Source organism: Rattus rattus, chromosome 8 (genome assembly GCF_011064425.1).
Source record: "Rattus rattus isolate New Zealand chromosome 8, Rrattus_CSIRO_v1, whole genome shotgun sequence".
In the NCBI taxonomy this organism is placed as follows: domain Eukaryota; kingdom Metazoa; phylum Chordata; class Mammalia; order Rodentia; family Muridae; genus Rattus; species Rattus rattus.
The window spans coordinates 77565860-77584775 of NC_046161.1; the positions used below are offsets into that span (position 1 = coordinate 77565860).

Sequence of the window (18916 nt, forward strand, 5' to 3'; positions counted from 1 at the left end):
GAGGGATGACCACAGCCACCTCGGTGCAGAGGGATGACCACAGCCACCTCGGTGCAGAGGGATGACCACAGCCACCTCGGTGCAGAGGGAGGACCACAGCCACCACGGTGCAGAGGGAGGACCACAGCCACCTCGGTGCAGAGGGAGGACCACAGCCACCACGGTGCAGAGGGAGGACCACAGCCACCACGGTGCAGAGGGAGGACCTCAGCCACCCGGTGCAGAGGGAGGACCACAGCCACCACGGTGCAGAGGGAGGACCACAGCCACCACGGTGCAGAGGGAGGACCTCAGCCACCACGGTGCAGGGGGATGACCACAGCCACCTCGGTGCAGAGGGAGGACCTCAGCCACCCCGGTGCAGAGGGAAGACCACAGCCAACATAGCTGTGATGCAGAAGGGTGATCACAGACAACAGTGTTGTTACTCTGAAGGTTAACTATACACAACAATGTGCTATGCATTTGAAAAAGCTGTTAAAAATTTTTTTTGAAAGTTTCCATGTGTACTGGCTGGTTTTGTGTGTCAACCTGACAGAAGCTGGAGTTATCACAGAGAAAGGAGCCTCCTTTGAGGAAATGCCTCCATGAGATTCAGCTGTAAGGCATTTTCTCAATTAGTGATCAAGGTAAAAGGGCCCATTGCAGGTGGTGCCATCCTTGGGTTGGTAGTCCTGGGTTCTGTGAGAAAGCAAGCTGAGCAACCTAGGGAGAGCAAGCCAGTAAGCAGTTAAGCAGCATCCCTCCATGGCCTCTGCATCAGCTCCTGCCTCCAGGTTCCTTCCCTGTGTGAGTTCCTGTCCTGACTTCTTTGGTGATGAACAGCAATGTGGAAGTGTGAGCTGAATAAACCCTTTCCTCCCAGCTTGCTTCTTGGTCATGATGAGATATATATACATCTCAAAGCATGGTATCCCAATGGTATTCAATTTTTTTTACTGTATCATGTATTTCATGTTTAATTTAAATGGCATTAAGAAGACAAATTCATGTATAAATTTGTTGAAGTAAAACCCAAAATAAAAGCATATAAAACCCCAAATAAAGGTAAAAAGTAATTTTCAATAAGGGCTAAACATGTGTTCTGATTTAGGTGCCAGCTCTTTGTACAGTGTTTAGCATGATTAACTCCATTAAGGGGTTCACCCTAGTGTGTCCTGGGCTTGGATCAAGCATTACTATAGGTGAGCTGATTCCCAAAGGAGGAAGTCAACTGTCAGGGGAGCTAACTCCATTGAAATCCTTCACTAAAGGTTTTTCAAGACAAGGTTTCTCTGGGTAGCCATGGCTATCCTGAAACTCACTCTGTAGACCGGATGAGACCCAGAGATCTGCCTGCCTCTGCCTCCCCAGGGCTTGGATTGAAGGCGAGAGCCACCACTGCCCAGGCTAAAATGTTTCACTATTTATCTCTGTAAACACATATCCATTTCTAAACTATCGATCTTACTCCTAAACCACTGAGCTCCCAGGCATCCTGTTACTCCCATCAAATAACAAATGTGCAGCCAAATAGGTGATGTTCATGGGAAAGGCTGTTGACATCAGCTAGCTAAACTCAGTGCTGTAAAAACACCTCCTTCTACTCCTCAGAGTAAGTGCACGTGGTGAAAGGAGTAAACACCACGGCCTGATGTCTGTATAAACCTCAAGCTGTCCCTTCCAAGTTCCAGCCAAGAATGGAATCCTAACATTTAAAAAAATCTACATTGAAATCAAAGAAAACTAAAATCCCCACCCAAATGAAAATAATAGCCTACAGTTCGTGCAGAACCACCAAAGACCTGGAAGTCAAAGCGGTCCTGAGAAAAGTAACGATGCCAGAGGTTCAAGCTACGCTACAGAGCTATAGTAATAAAAATGGCATGGTAAAGTACGCTACAGAGCTATAGTAATAAAAATGGCGTGGTTAAGGCACCAAAACAGACATGGAGGTCAACTGGACAAAACGGAAGACCCAAATTTGAGTGCATGTAACTACAGCCATTTCTTATTTGATGCTAAAAATACCCACTGGAGAAGAGATAGCTCCTCCAGCCAACGGTGCTGGCGTCCACACATAGAAGACCGGAACTAGACCCATGTCACCGTCACCCTGCACAACTTCACTCCAAGTGGAGGAAAGGTGTGACATCTGAAGTGGGGAAACCAGCAGAAGAAAACGAGATGGTCTCCTCCAGCAGGGGTCTAAGCACGGGCTTTCTTTATGGGGCTCCACTTGCTGAGGACAAGGCCAACCACTGACAAATGTGACCTCATAGAACTAAAACGTTTCTGTAAAGGCAACAATCCAGCTACTGAAAAGGAAGCCCACAGAGCGGGAGAGAATTGGTATCTATTTATCTGATAGAGAAGCACTATTGAGAATATTTAAAGAAACAAAACAGTCAAGAAAACAAAAGCCCCAACTTAAAAATAGACGAGGGATCTGAACAGAGAGGTCTCAAAGGAAAAAGAAGAATCCTGTAATTATCCCTACCCATTAGAAAAAAATGTGAATTCAAACATTTCTCCTCACCCCAGTCAGAACAGCTAAGATCAAGCAAACAAATTACAACCGAGACTGAAGAATGAGGGGAATGGAACCCTTATTCATCGCTGGTGATTTTGCAAACTGGTCCAATCACGTGGAAATCGGTGTGCGAAACCCTCACAAAGCTAAATCGAGGTCCAGCGCGTGGCCCAGCTGTACCGCTTGTCAGCACATGCACAAAAGGCCTGGCCTCTTATTCCACAGGTAACTTCTCAGCCGCTGCTCTGTTCTCAACAGCTAGGAAGAGAAACAACCTAGAAAGTGTGGTACATCTACACTATGGAATAATATTCAGCTGTAAAGAAAAATCCCGAAATTTACAATTAAGTGGATGAAACTAGAATATATTGTTACACTGTGTGAGGTAACCTGGACCCGGAAAGGTAAATGCCTCCCCCCCACCAACCCCGCCCCCTTTCCAGTGGGCTTGATGCTGCTTGTATTCTAATGCTAATTTGGGCTCCCAAGACTGGTTGCCCCAGAGACTAGCTAGGCGACCCTGTGACCAATTGATTGTGATTAGTAAATAAAGATGCCAACAGCCAATAGCTGGGAAGGACAGACATACGTGGGGTTGCAGTTTCTCAGGCGTGAAGGGAGGAGAAGAGGAACATGCAGGAGGGGAAAAAGGAGAAATAGTCACGAGGTAAGAGAGAGTGTGGCCCTGAGGGCTGCCCAATTGGAGCTAAGCGCATCCCAGGTGAAACACAGTAATAATTCGGGGCTATCCATAGGGAAATAGATTCTAACAGCATGGAGGGTAGGCAGCTGCCCAGCTATTGTGCTGCTTAAGGCTTATTAAAAATATAAAGGCTGTGTGTATTTTTTATCTGGGAACTCAATAACCAAAGGTGGGGTAGAAGCCCCAGGGCAGAATTTAAAATATTTAACACTACAGCCAGCCTTGTTCTCGATAATTTATGGATCCTGGTTCTGAATCTTTAGTTGTGAGTCTATAACCTGGAGTCACTGTGGAACTGCAGACCAGAATGTGGAGAAGTCCTAAAGAGGAGGGCAGTGAGACCCGGGTGCTATGGAGGAGGGAAGGAAAAACTAGTGATGGGAACATTCCAGAGAAGAGAAGGAGGGCAATACTGAAGAGCGGGAGGAAGAATTAAGGAAACAATGATTGGGGTAAAAAAGACTCATAGAGAAACACACATTACTATATTAACTTAAAACATACATATTACACACACACACACACACACACAACAACAACAACAACAACAACAAGCCCAGTGTAAGAGATGGAAAAATCTCCCTTCCAGCCATTTATCAGAGGAGTCCAAGGGAGTCCTCCAACAATATAGGTATGATGTTGCCCCTGGTTGCCTTCCAGAATTTGAAGAAGGTAAGGCCCTATTGCTGAAGCCACCACATACATCAGTCACAGGACAAGGGGAAATCAAGCTGGAAGTGACCTAGAAGCTTCCTTCCTGAGACACTAGCTCTCATAGTTTCTCCCAGTGTTATGCATGTTGCAATTAAAATTCCTACCCATCTGTAAAGCCTACAACCCACAATAATGACCAGCATGGCAAACAAACCCAGGGTCTAACAGTGACACATCTTGGGTTAACCAATTGTCCCCTACTTGGACTGAACCTAGCCAGCCTCCTGTGCTATAAGCTCATAGACCCTAGAGGAGAACCTGCTATTATCGTGTTCCTAAACCAGGATAATTTCTAACTGAACACCCATCCTGAGACCCACGGTGAGGTGTAGCTCTAACTCTTCGTCAAAGAAGCTTCATTTGTAGCAGATGGAGGCAGAGACCCACACCTGATCAAAACGCAGAGAGAACGCAGGTGCCAAGCCTTGTCAACAGACACAGCCACAATAAAACCCCTGTACTGAAGACTCAGAGAACATTGTGGAAGAAGAGGGAAAGATTGTAAGAGTCAGGGGACCGTGCCATCTGCTGCAAGATTCTGATTTCTATGACAGGGAAGCTGCACCCATAAAATATTGAACAATATGGTCTCCTAAATAAGACCCAAAAAGCAGTATCATTGATTGACATATCTACATGGATGGGGGAAATTTCCTAAGGCCCCATCTACTGATAAAGACTACAGGCCATTAATGCATCTGAGAGAGGAAGACTCAGTCTGCCCCAGGGATGAGCCCCGACAGGTTATCTAATCCCAAGTCATCCCTAATCACATGTACAGATGAACAGACCTGAATGGACTCCTCAGACTGTTTCATATACAATAGAACAATAATTAAAGAGTCTATGCAGCTGAGACGGAGTGAAAGGGAGCACACAGGGTAAGTTGGAGGAAGAGAGTATTAAGCATAAAAGATTACGGTACTCATGCATGAAAGCCTCCAAAAATAAAATGAATATAAAAACTCAAAAATGCCAAAAATGTGATATGCAATATGAAAATGATGTTAATTGCTATAATGTGCTCGAGATTTTAATTATATGAGCACATGGTAACTATTCGTGTCACAGAGAGGAAACATGTACAACCACTTGAGATGACAAATACTTTGTTTTATTATTATAACCATTTTTAGTATATGTCTGTCTCTTGTAATAACATCATGTTCTGTATGTTAAATATACACAATAAAATGCATATAAAAGTAAAATATAAGCTAGTAAAGCAATACAAGCTGAAGGATATAAAATTTTTGTGATCCATACACAGACAAGATATTTAAAAAACATCAAAAAGGAACAAACAGTCCTTGTCACCACACATCCAGTCAGCCTCAGGGGAAAACGCATGACCACTGCAGCAGTGCAGGAACAGTGCGGCAACCGTCAGGCCCAGCCAGGTGCCCTTGAGGTGTAGTGTGGGAAACATGAACCTCACAAAGAAGCACCCCACCGCCTCTCTTAACCATCACCAACTGACCTAGACGGGGGAATTAATTTAGAGTGGAGAGACGTGAAGAAGCTAAACGAGGCCACATTTCCTGGCCAAATTATAAACTTAGTAACAATGACTTCAAGTTCTGGGTTGATTAACGAACTTCTGAAAGAAATAATTACATACAATGAGTCCAAAGTTGTTGTGAGGATAAAAGAGTAAGCGAAGAGGTAGAGAAGAACTCTCTCTGGAGGGATGAGTGGGAAGAACCACTCAAGAGAGAAAGGAGGAAGGTGTGGCAGCAGACGTGACATTTGCCAACTGGGCACAGGAAGGTCCCTGACTGCATGTTAAACACTGATCCCAGCACAACTTTAGTTATATAGAAGCAGTTCAGGTCAGATCTCAGACTCAGAGCTTGTAAGTTTACTATCTAAAACTTGGGTCATTTCTAAAACCACATTGCTACTTTGTATGCATAAAACATTCAACTGAAAATCTAATTTTACAATGAAATAAGCTTTGAATTAAAAAATAACTTTAGAAATGATCCAAGAAAATATTGCTATTTAGAAATCAAAAATGAGTCAAATCAGAGAGACACCTTGCACTTGGAGGTGGAAAATGCAGCAGCTCCGGTGGCGGTCACTGCAAAGTCATCTATGCATACAGCAATTCCTATCAGAGCTCAAGGATGTTTGCAGAGAAGCTCACTTTACAACACACACGGAGAGGCTGAGACATGGCTCAGCAGTTAGGAGTGCTTGCTGCTCCCCCAGAAGAACCAAGTGGGGTTCCTAGCATTCAAATCTGGTAGCTCAAAACTGCCTGTAACACAACTACCAGGGATCTGATGCAAACACACACACACACACACACACACACACACACACACACACACACACACACTAAATCTTTTAAGACAGTCAGAAGATCTAACGTAGATTTAAAACATTTCAGAAGCCTATGAGAAGTCACTCTCTGTGTTAAGGTCCAAGGGTGTGTGGTACAGAAGACTGGTATTTAGGTCAGCAGCACAGATTAGAGAACTAGAAAGAAGCCCTTAAAAATATGTCTAACTGGTGTCTGTAAAAGATGCCCAGGTGAAGGAGAAAGACATGAGAACAACAGAGACCTGATTCTTGGGCCTAACCACAACCCCTTGCACAAAAAATAAACTCAAAATAAACCACTATCTTACATGTAAAACATAAACACAGTGCTTATAAAATACTGAGCTGTATGTTTTTTTTTCTTCTTTTTTTTTTTTGGGGGGGGGCTGGGGACTGAACCCAGGACCTTGCGCTTCCTAGGCAAGCACTCTACCACTGAGCCAAATCCCCAACCCCGAGCTGTATGTTTTAAACATATATTTTTGTCACTTATTCCTTAATGAAAATTAGAAAAACTACTTTTAGTCACAAAACAGAAGAACACCTTTAATGCTACAAAGGAAAACAGAGGTGAATTGTTCTTAGACTTGACAACAAGAAAAATCTTTTCAAAAGAAAATCTTTTAAAGTGTACCACAATGAAATGAAAATCTTTCCTTCTTGAAATATCTTTCCATCTGCAAAGATGGTAAGTAAAGTTACAGAAAGATTTGCAAACCATACATTTTTTAAAAGGTTTGTATCAAGAAAATTAAAGAACTCTCAAAAAATCAACATAAAAAACTACACACAAATAATTGATTTGGTAAATGAGAAAAAATAAACCCACCAAGAACAAAATTTAAAAAAAAAAAAATACTGAATAAAAATCATGAACTGATGTTCAACTCCAACCTCTTAGGAAACGCACAGTAAGGCACTGCGGGCTTGTGAGGATGGGGTTAATGCCAACCAGATACGGATGAGAAGAAGCAGAGCAGAAGGCACTGCTGACGGACAGCCCCGGCACTGCTGTCCTGGGAAGGTGCTGGTCGTTTCTGTACAGACAAGCACACTTACCCTACAATCCAGCACACGTACTTCCGGTACACATCCCAGAGAAATGAAAGCCGTGTTCATACAGACAGTCTGTACATGACTGGTCTTAGCATTCTTACTGGCTAGTATGAAAACTAGGGGATATCCTTCAGTTGGCTATTCCACGACATTCAGTCACTACACTGTCAGGCACAACTCAGAAATCTAAAGCCACTGGCTTACTTAACAACTGGCATTACAGTGTAAGTGACATACACCAGCGTCAAGCCTCTGTAATAAACAGCTCTAGTTACAGAGCAATCTTGAAATGACAGAACTATAGAGATACCTGTTACTGGGCATCTTAGGTTGGGGAGGAGAAGGGTAAAAGTTATTGCTGATCCGTATCTTGACTGGAGCCATGGCCACCAAAATAACAAAAACCAAAAGGCCAGGTATGAAATTATTGTGCATCACATTACCCATGAGTACAAAGCGGAGTCTCCTGGTTCATCTCACTGTATTAGAACCAAATCCCAGACTCCAATATTGTCGGATGGTTATAAAATACAGGAGACACCAGATAACTGGAACAGAGACTCTGTATGTAGTTTTCCTATTAATGCATTCCATCTATAATGATCTCGAAAGTAGGAAGTAAAAACCCAAAACAAACTAACAACAATGAACAGTACCCTTTTTTAAGAGACAGTCTTACTACGTGGTCAAGGCCGGCCTTGAACTCAGGCCTTCCTCAGCTTCCCACATGCCCGTTACACGCACATGCCAGCGCTCTAGGCCTATCCACGCCCCCCTCTCTTTGCACAGACTGTTGTCAGGAGGGTCTCTTATACAAAGGGCCTCTCACACTCACTAACCCATCTCATGCCTGTGTGCCACCATCCTTCCTTCTCATTGCTTCCCTCCTCCACCGACCCCTCAGCCCCACCATGTCCCTTAGCCCACATGGACTCTTCTTTCCTCTAGACAGTCCCCTTTTTGTTTTAGCTTTTGGTCACAGTGGTCCATGACCCTTATGATCTTTCTCCTTCCTCATGAATGTCTAGCTTCATGAAAAGAGGGTTTTTTGTTGTTGTTGTTGTTCGGAGTATTTACTATACATCACTGTTCTTTAAGACAATCAAAAAGCCAAAGAGAATATTTCCAGAAATAACTAAGATTCCAACTTACCCATCCCCATATGGGTTATTAGTAATATGCAGTCTTTGACATCTAGCTTTTAAATGTATAATCTTCCATGTAAGCAAAGGTATGCATCCATGGGTGTGGAGGCCAGAGATCAACCTTGGGCTTCCTTCCTCGGTCCTGTGTACTGTCGTTCACTAACTAGTACCTGGAGCTCAACAAGTCGACCAGGCTCGCTGCTCAGTAAGCCCCAAAGATTTACCTGTCTGCACCTCCTCTCCCCGGCACTGAAGTGCTTACCACCTACCATACCCAGCTAAGTTTCTGTAAGTGCTGGGGGTAGAACTCGGGTTCTTCTGTTTGAGGAGCAGGCATTGGACACTCTAAGCTCTCTCTGAGCCCCTAAACACACATTCTCAGTTGCCCTGAATTTCTTTTGTGTTTCGGCCAGGGTATCACTATGCACCACAGGCTGGCCTAGAATGTAGTCCAGTCTGGTCTCAAACTCACAGAGATGCCCTGGCCTCTGATTCCTGAGTGTCAGGACTAAAGGCCTGCACCACCAGTCAGCTCTGTCCTTAATCTCTATCCTAGAAAATCAGCATTAAAGACTACAGTCAGGTCTAAGCAAAGGCTGAGCTCCAACGGACTGCTCAGATGGCGCCCCACGCCCAGTGAGAACCGGCCACAGAACACAATGGAAAGGCGTACAATTTTACCTTAATCTTTCTCTCGGTGTTGTCTAATTTTAACTCTGCTGAAACTAGTTTCTTGGCCAAATCGTCTCGCTCCGGTAGGTGTCTGGCCTCAGAGATCTTTTTTAGTTTCTGTAGGGAAAATTTCGTCCTAAATAGTTCCCCTTCTGTGTCTTTCACTCTTTTCTCTGCCATCCGCTCTTTCTCCTGAGATTTTCTTAAGCGTTCTTTGAGCGCAGTAATCTCACCGTTATGGCGGTGTATGAGTTGTGAGATTTCATTCTCTGCATCTTCGAACTTACTCAGTGCTTTCTCCTGACGATACTGCAGACTTTTCAAAGCCTTGTTTTCTTTGAGCAGCTGGGCTAACTTGACCTGTAGTTCAGACACTTCATTCTGCAGCTCGGTGATTTTCAGAAGTCTTGCAGAAAGAACCCTCTTTGTTACGATATCTGGATCTTTCCGAAGTGGCTCTCTGTTGAGGCTTTGGGACCGAAATCCCACTCGGACCCCCTTTTTGTTGGGTATAGCCTTAGGACTCACTTTCCTAACGGCTAAAAGAGAAACAGTAATAATGTGAGTGAAGGCCTTACCTGTGCTACTATTTACCCATCCAGAACAAGTGATCCACATACATACATACATACATACATACATACATACATGTTTGTTTTGTTCTTAAAATATGATTTTATAGGTTAAATGTGGTGGCACACACCTTTAATCTCAGCAGTCAGGAGGCAGAGGCAGGTGGATTTCTGTGAGTTCCAGGCCAGCTAGTGCTAATGTAAAATTTAAATACCAGGGAATTTTTTAAGGTCTTGATACTATTTAAGTTTTTGGAGTTTTTTTTTTTTTTTTTGTGTGTGTGTGTGTGTGTGTGTGTGTGTGTGTGTGTGTGTGTGTCTTGGTTTCTATTTAAAGAGAGTTTGGGGGTGAGAGATGGCTCTGTGGCAATGTATTTGTCACAGAAGGACCCAAGTTTGCCCTCGACAACCCATGTAAAAAAGCCAGCTATGGTAAAAATCCAGGCATGGAGGTATGAAGGTGAAGACAAATCCCTGAGGCTCACTGGCAAGCCGGTCTAGCCACTTGGGCAAGTTAAAACCCATGAAGAATTACTGTCTCAAAAAACAAGGCAAGCAGCTACTAAGAAATGATACCAAGGTTGTCCTTTGTCCTCCAACTTCCAAATACATACACACACACACACACACACACACACACACACCCCACACACACACACAAATAAAACAAAAGTAATTTTAAAAGCACATAAAATTCTTAAAAGAATAGATATTATATATATATTTCTCCAAGCTTTTAAAGTATTTTCATGAAAAATTTATTCAACATAAGTCTCAGGATATATAAGGCCTACTCATTAAAAGAGATATCTAAAAGTCTATCAAAAGGTTAAAATACAAAATGCAAAACCAAAATAAATGGACAAAACCAACCTCTAAGTCAAAAGCCCACCTGCCCCAGGCCCAGTGTCACTCTCTGTTGCCTGTTGATCAAAACTTAATACTCTCGGTTAACTTTACCAGAGCCATGGCTGCCCAGGTTCCACCACACTCCCTGCCATGATAACAGACTAACCCTCTGACACTGTAAGCAAGTCACCATAGTTAACTGCTTTCTTTTATGGAGTCGCCTTGGTCATGGTCTCTGCACAGTAACAATGACAGAAGTTGGTACCGGGAGTGAGAGTGTGGTGGTTTGAATGAGAATGGTCCCCCCAGGCTCATGTTTGAATCTGTGATCCCTAATCAGTGGGACTGTTTGAGAAAGACTGGGAGGTATGGCCTTTGGTTGGAGGAGGTTTCAAAAGCCCATGCCAGGCACAGTCTCCCTTTCTCAATCCCTGCCTGCCTGCTACCATAGTCCATGCCATAATGATCATGGATTCTCTAAAATCCTAAGCAGCTTCCCAATTAAATGTTTTCTTTTATAAAAATTGTCATGGCCATGGTGTCTCTTCACAGAAATAGAACAAAAACTAAGACAAGAAATTAATTCAATTTAGTCCTGTTGCTTGGTCTAAGCAGATAAATGACCTCAGGGTTTAAAGACAGCACAGGAGAAAGTGTGCAAACCAGAGAGTAGATAATAACTGAATTTTCTCACTGCTGCTGGGATTGCTTTTCACTGCTTTTTCTCGGCACTCTTCTCAAATAAGGTAAGGCTTACAAAGTTCTGACCCCTTAACTGGGGAGCTTCCAGGGAAGGAAAAGAGAAATTAAAGTACTTCTTGCCAATACCCTAGATGCATAAATTATCCTTAGAACTACCAGGTTCAACTGGACAAGAGTTTTGTCAGTATATAGAAGCCTGAGACCGTGTACTCAATTAATTAAATTATAAGAACCAGATTAAGAAGAGGGTTAAATGCAAAGATGATGCTTAGAAGTGAGGTGAGGCAAAAGGGAATGGCAGCCAAAGAAAAGAACTCACATGTCAGTAGATGGACATCCTGAAGAGCTGCACTACGGCTCACCAACAGGTGGCTCTCGGGGGATACACACTCCTTGTGATTTTCATGCTATTTTTTGATTATTAGTATTTCCCACTCCCACTCAGGAAGTCTCAGTAATCTGCAGAGGACTTACCATAAGGGTGCTGCATGTATCCGTGGGTCACAGGGCCCCCTTGCCTAGACTCTTGCTCCATGGTGTTCTAACAGACTCTGGGCATTTTGTTGCTCAGTACAAAGGGATTGTCTGGACTCCGAGATTTATTAAAATGAAGAAATGTATCTAACAGTACACAGCTAAGCATGCTCCAGAATAGTATCACTTTAATAACAAAAGTTATGTTTAATAATACTGTATTCCCCTTTAAGTCCGTGAATGCAAACACATTGGACAATGACAGAGTCCAAACTCATCCCTAGGTTCAAGTTTCACATTTATAATGAGCATTGTGCTACCCACCTAAGGTCACAGGTCTGCGGAAGAAAATACCTCACAAACAATTAATGTCACTGCTTTTGGTTAATTAAAAACAAAGATATGGAAATGTACAACTGCCTTTAGGTTCTGCCTTTACTGTAAGCACCTTACAAGATAGATCCTCAAGAAGAAGAGAAAACGAGCTGTCTTATGGTGCTTTCTTCTATATGAACTTGAATATAAAAATGGTAATGTTTGGTAATATTTAAATACAAGCAACATATAATTTATGAAAATGAAGCCTATTCAAAATGCAAATCAGCCTACTCCACGCACACAGCGAGCACACTGAAGGGAGAGTTCTGTTCATTCACACCGGTCTTGCCGAGCCGCACCTGAGCATCCAGGTGTCTGGGACCGTCTCTAGACACTTACTTTGGTGGTGGTGCACTTGGTTGTCTGACAAGTGTCTTTTGGGATTCTTCTCCCTATTACTGGCACATGGCAGTGTGTTGACAGGTGACGAGGGGCCAGAAGACTGTGGTGAGGACCCGAAGTCAGACGAGTAATGGGACAAGTAAGGATGTTTGCCTCCTTTTCTTTCTTGATCAGTATCTGAACTTTGGTCCCTTTCCCCCATTGTTTGGAAAAATGACCTCTCTAGTCACATCGTTTTACAGATTCGTGGAAGTACTGAAGAATGTTTTTGCAGCCTTGGTGTCCTGGTAATAATTATTTATGTGCAGTTTGATTTCTTCACAATATGTCTGTAGTCCACACCAGTAAACACAAGAAACACTTCATTTGCTACAGTGAGGAAAGAGAAAGCAGACTCATCAAGGGTCATGAAACAAGTTCTCTAATCAAAATAGAGCTTAATAAAATAATTTACAGCATACAATGATAAGAAAGATGCTATCACTTATATTTTTATATATTAACTTACATATCTGAAATAAGGTATGTTTGTCATGGCCTAGATGATAACATTCCTTCTGAATAAATGTCAACTAATTTTGATGACCCTTTCAATCCTGAGGATTACAACATGATCTTGAAAATTTACAAGACAATATGATCAAATTGCCAGTATTTTTTCTATGTGGGGAAGTAACAAAAACCCTGCAAACAAGAAAAATACCTAACAATGACTATCAAATGCAAAACAAAAGTATAAAGGCCAAAACATATTTGGTGAACAAAGTGCTCCTTAGCACATATTATGCCAAAAATTAAATGTGGGCAGGCAGTGGTGGCACATGCCTTTAATTTCCACACTTGGAAGGCAGGAGGAGGTTGATCTCTGAGTTCAAGGCCAGCCTGGTCTACAGCGTGAGTGCCAGGACAGCCAGGGCTACACGGAAAAACCCTGCCTCAAAAAGCCACTCCCCCCCCCCCCAAAAAAAAAACTAAATGAGAAAAACAGAATCAGGTTACTTTTATAATGAGACTGATTCCTCTATTTGGAAGACAGAACCTTATTGATGAAGCTATATTAATAGTAGAGCACCCCTAATACATGAGAAGACATACCCACAAGGCAGCGAGCACACTACTCACAGCTCCATGAGTGCCACCAGGAAGGAGCTGACCCTCTAACTAATTGAAATAATGAGGATGACTCTCTATTCACTCCACAGTCTGGGAAAATCTCCAAGATCCACTAAGGAAAGGGCAGCCTGGGTCATGTCTCAGAGGCACACTCCTGGCCTAGCATGAGCAGCCAGTGTGAAGCCATTGGGGTGCAGAAGGGAACGCCGACGGAAGAGACACAGAGCACAGGAAGTGTGCAGGATGCATTTTTGGAAGCTTTGTCCCTGGAAGGGCTATGCTCAGATTGACAATGTCTTCAAGAGACCAGATTTATACAAAGTAATTAGGTCATGAGAGTATTACCCGTGGAAGGAATTAACCCTGGTCTCCCACAGCGAGTTCTTGAAGATGGCATGTTGTTTATACAAAGCCAAGTCTAGACCAATAATTCCAACTACAAGATGCCTAGACCAAGCACAATGCCACATGACTGTAATTCCAGGTACAAGAGAGGGCAAGGCAGGAAAATCACGTGTTCCAGAGCAGCCTGGGCAACTGAGCGAGGCTCATTCTCAAAGCAAAATAGAGGGATAGGGGTCCAGCTCGGTGGTCAAGAGCTCCTCTGACAGAGGAGCCTTACATCCAGGTCGGGGCCATGGAGCAGGTCTGACCCCCGAATCACTCTGACTCCTTGTCTCACCATGAAATCTCCACCACGGAGGGCTTCCATCATTTGCCATGAGGTCCTCCCAGGAGACCACAGAACTGCAGCTGCCCAATCTTGGGTTTCCAATCTCAAAACTGTGAACTAAATAAACCTTTCTTCTTTGTACATGCTCGGGTTCGGGTATTTTGTGACGTGACAGGAAAAATAAATAACCTTTTATTTTTAAAAAGTAAAAGGATAAATCGGGTGTTTAAAGAAATGAGTTCTCGAGGGTATGGCTATGCAGTAGAACTCAGGCACATCAGTGAAGTTCCGCAGTCCGTGTTCTATGAGGTCGCTGACAACCTGTGGAACGGCGCTGAAAACATCGCTGGTATGACTGAAGATCAAATGCTTATTTAGTTTTAATGAGTTTGAGTTTAAAAGCCACATTGCTGGGGGTTTCCTTACCAGAGAAAAAAATAGCTATTAGGGAGGAGAGAGAGCAGAATTCAAGGTCAGGAGTAGACACCAACCTCCTTTGTACATAACTGTTTACAGACTTCAGAAACCATAATTTTTGGGGGGGGGTTAAAGCAATTTCTATAAACCTTAAGAAATTAAACAAATGAGGTAACTAATACAAAATTGGTAGCAAAAACATAAGGTGACCAGTTCATATTACTTTAAAACAAATGTGCAGGGTAGAAGGCAAGAATGACATCAGAGGTTGTCCTCTGTGTGCATGTATGCACGCAAACAAACACACACACACACACACACACACACACACACACCAGTAAACACACAACACACACACACACACACACACACACACACACACCAGTAAACACACACACACACACACACACACCAGTAAATACACACATACATGCACACACACACACACACACACACACACACACCAGTAAATACACACAGAGACACACACTAGTAAGTACACAGTAAAAATTTTTTAAATATGTAACAGACTAATACTTGCATAGCTGGGACAAAGCAAGTGGGCAGTTGTTTCAATACTTGGACATTGGAATTTTCAATATAATGAAAAATTAAAAATCTACCTGTATATAAGCTCTAACATTCTTAAGCCCAAAATCTGAATCAGAAGCATCAATAAGAAGGCATGCTAATTTTTATCTTTTAATTTTTCCAAAGAAAGAGAAAATATTTTATATCTATGTCCAATAAGAAATACTAGGAAGAAGAAACAAACTAGGCATTCCCACGCCTCACATCTAAATATCACCTCCTTGTAAAAAGTCTGCAGGAGGAGGCATGCAAGTATCTAATTCCATGTCTGAAGGAGGAGGCATGCAAGTATCTAATTCCATGTCTGAAGGAGGAGGCATGTAAGATGAACTGAGAAAGCCAGAGGGTGGTTATTCTAGGAAGCAAGGCAGTCATGAGAGGCTGCTGAGAGATGTGCAGAGGGCTCACGTGCCAACTTGAAGGAGCTCTTACTGGTCAAAGAGAGAATGCGTTAATCATTTATAAGGATTACGTCAGCAAGGGATTAAAACATGACATAAACTTAATCCCACATGCTAAATGAATCTGCAATTAATGGCCTGGGCAGATGCTTAGGGCGGGAGGTGGGGGTTCAGCAGGCATGTACCTTACCTCTGCTACCAAAGCTGTATCTCAGAATAATAAGGGATAAAACATTTCTTTATAGAATTATTTTTAGCAAATGGTAGGAAGGAAATATTAAAATGCAAGATTAGAACTCTGTCATTTTGCAACCACTCATGAAACAATGAAATTGACAGGATTGTTAACAGCAGGGACACCATAGGAAAGAAACACACAGACATGTACCTCATGCAGAAACACAATTCTCAAAGAAATTGTCCTCCTGCACCGGTGCTAGATTTGAATCTGATCAATTCAGATCAATCCAAATCTAAGGCCAATTTACAGACAGTACAGGTGGTGGCATCTTCACGAACAACCGACAAGTAGAACGGCCTGTGCTCAAGACACTGCCTGCGTACTGACTCTTAACCACAGACTGTGCCCTATGCCTGCCATGTGTGTGGCACCTCGAACACCTTCCATAAGAGAATGAAAGGCTGGACAAATGTAACACTGGCTGGGTGGTATCGTTAAAGAATTACCGAGGCTCTGGGTCAGAGGCAACTGTGCAGATTGTATCTGATGAATCTTCGCCTTTTAAAGGTATTTGTTCAAATACTTCCAAATAAAATTAACTGATGTTTGAGGTTTGCTTCAAGATAACCCAGAGAGGACAGAGAAGAAAGATCACCAAGAGTTAGCAACTGTATGAACACGGTGATGAAGACCATCTTCATTATCATGATACTATGGTTCTCTGAATGTATGGGAGAGGGAGAGAGAGGAAGAGAGAACCGAGGGGTCCAGTGCAGGGCCTTGCACATGCTAAGTACATAACTTAGCACTGAACTACATCTCCACTAAAAAATTAATACTTTGATCTTAGTCTGATTATTAATGGCCATCAACCTCAGGGTGTTGAAAATTCATCAAAGGATCTGAAATCAACGGTTCTAATGGTAAAGTACTAACACGCAGAAAAACAAAAACAACCCAAGTTTGGAGAGAAGACTCTGTCAGAAAAGGGGGTTACCCTGCAAGTACGATGACCTGAGTTTGGACCCCGACCCACATTTAAAATGCCAGTTGCAGAGGCACACACAGTCATCCCAGTGTCTTACCACTCTAGTTGAGAGTAAGGTAGACTAAAGTCTCATGCAATAGCCAACTTTACTCAGAGCATCTGACAACGGATACTCAGAAGGTAAAGAAGAGTCACTAAATGAAGCATACAATCACAAGGGCAAGACGAATGCGGCAAAACAAAACAAAACAGTTCTCCACAGAGGCATACGAACAAATATAAGCCGGTTTTAATGAGTGATCTGAAGTAAACGCACTCCTATCCGACACACCTGGAGGAACACAAAAACACATTCCGAGAACTATTCCGTGTTTTGAAGAAACTGAGGTCAGAACACTCTTGTTTTCTTAGAGTTTTCTCACAAGCACTCAGAATTCTCCTCGACAACTCCACAGTTGAACCATTCCAACCTCCCAACACTGAAGCTGCAGAGACAGGAGGATCCCTGGGGTTTACTTAGCAGCCAGCATAGCCAAACAGGTAAGTCCTAGATCCAGTGAGAGATACTGGCCTCACGCAAAAAGGCAGAGAAGTAATTGAGGAAACCCCATGTCAACCTCTGGTGTGTACACATATGTATGCACCAAAATAGATGTCAGCCCGATTTGTCCCCTCTGCCATCCATACACTGAGACTATTAATAGCAACAATTGGAGAACTGTTTTGAGGATTAAACAGGGTAATTCAGTAACTCCAACACAAGTAGATCCACTCCATTTAAATGCTGATAATTTTAAAGTTGGTTATGTAGGTAAAGATGCATTCTCGTTTTGTCTGCATAGCAGACATATCTTCCCAACCTCACCCATCTAAACTATCAAGGTGCTGTCCAGCTTTTCTTGACGAAAGGGAAGAACACACAAAACAACGTTCTTCCCTCCTCTCCAGGACTTACGACCAAACCACACAGAATCCTACGCTCCATTATCCAACTCCTCCTCCCCACAAGTGTTTTAAAGGGTTACACTTTTATGCTAATCTCCCATCATCCATGGTCAACTGGACCCAATATCATTAAGTGGGAGGCTCCAGAAATAATGCCCACCTGCACGTAATTCTCAGCAGCACGATAACATCCCCTTTCCTTTCCACTCTGTCCAGCTTGGGATGTGAATCATCCAACTGCCCAGAGTATCCACACTGTATATGCTACCTGACCGTTACTCGTGTCACAGCCAGCTTGGTTCTCAGGTGGCCCTGAGGCAGAGGAGCAGAGAAGCTGCAGTCCGGATGAACGAAGATGCCCATCAGAAGTTGTGCATAGTTTATTTCTGGGATCTCCTATTAATCGTTTTGGACCCAGTTGACCACGGATGATGGGAGATTAAGCATAAAGTTTATGTAAAGTACTTGTGGGAAGTAGGAGTTGATAATGGGGTGTAGGAATTCTGTGAGGTTTAACTGTAAGTCCTTGGGAGAAGGGAAGTGTGCTGTTTCTGTGTGTTCTTCCCCTTTGTGAAGAACAGCTGGCTGGCCAGCCCCCTGATAGTCCAGATGGATGAAGTCAGGAAGCCATGTGAACCATTTAAGTGAAAAGTTTGAAATTTCTTAATAAAGGAAAACCAAAATAAAACAAACAAAACCCCAAAGACTATTATACACTAAAATCTTTAGTACAAGATATTCCAAGGAAACACTATATTTACCTAATTTTATTAAAGTATTTTATAATTGCTCTAGTTAATATTGCTAACCATAATGCCAGGCTCATAAGGTATACTTTATCCTAGGAATATGAACTAGAAAAAATAGACAATACAGGGTTTTACACCATCCTCAGTTTCAGGTGGGGCTGAAGAGCACATTCTCTAAAGACAAAGTGGGCTAGTGTATACTATTCCTGAATCACCGTTGGTGGACTGTGAGGATTGAACTCACTCTTCATATTCGACGGCTGTGACATTCAGCTATGTGCTAATTTTAAAGCCTTTTATTTTAGAATATATAATTAGCCCTTTTTCTTTTTGGCTGAGAGGAAAAAACATGCTTGTTATTATATCCCTAACAAATACTAGCTTTTCATGATACCAACAGCCCAGATCCAC

General features: G+C 42.7%; 1 protein-coding gene across 2 annotated transcripts in view; it reads right to left on the bottom strand.

The window, feature by feature from the left end:
- Positions 1 to 13009, bottom strand: part of Lca5 (lebercilin LCA5) — a 34663-nt gene extending 21654 nt beyond the window's left edge. Inside the window, exons 1-2 of one of the 2 annotated variants that reach the window (XM_032909983.1) lie at positions 12445 to 13008; positions 9140 to 9669 (exon numbers count right to left, since the gene is read on the bottom strand). In XM_032909983.1, coding sequence (XP_032765874.1) covers positions 9140 to 9669; positions 12445 to 12649 — 735 coding nt within the window. In that variant the 5' untranslated portion in view covers positions 12650 to 13008. Of the gene's footprint in view, positions 1 to 9139; positions 9670 to 12444 lie in introns of both variants that reach the window. The other variant, XM_032909982.1, reaches the window with a different exon arrangement.
- Between the last annotated feature and the right edge of the window lie 5907 nt (positions 13010 to 18916).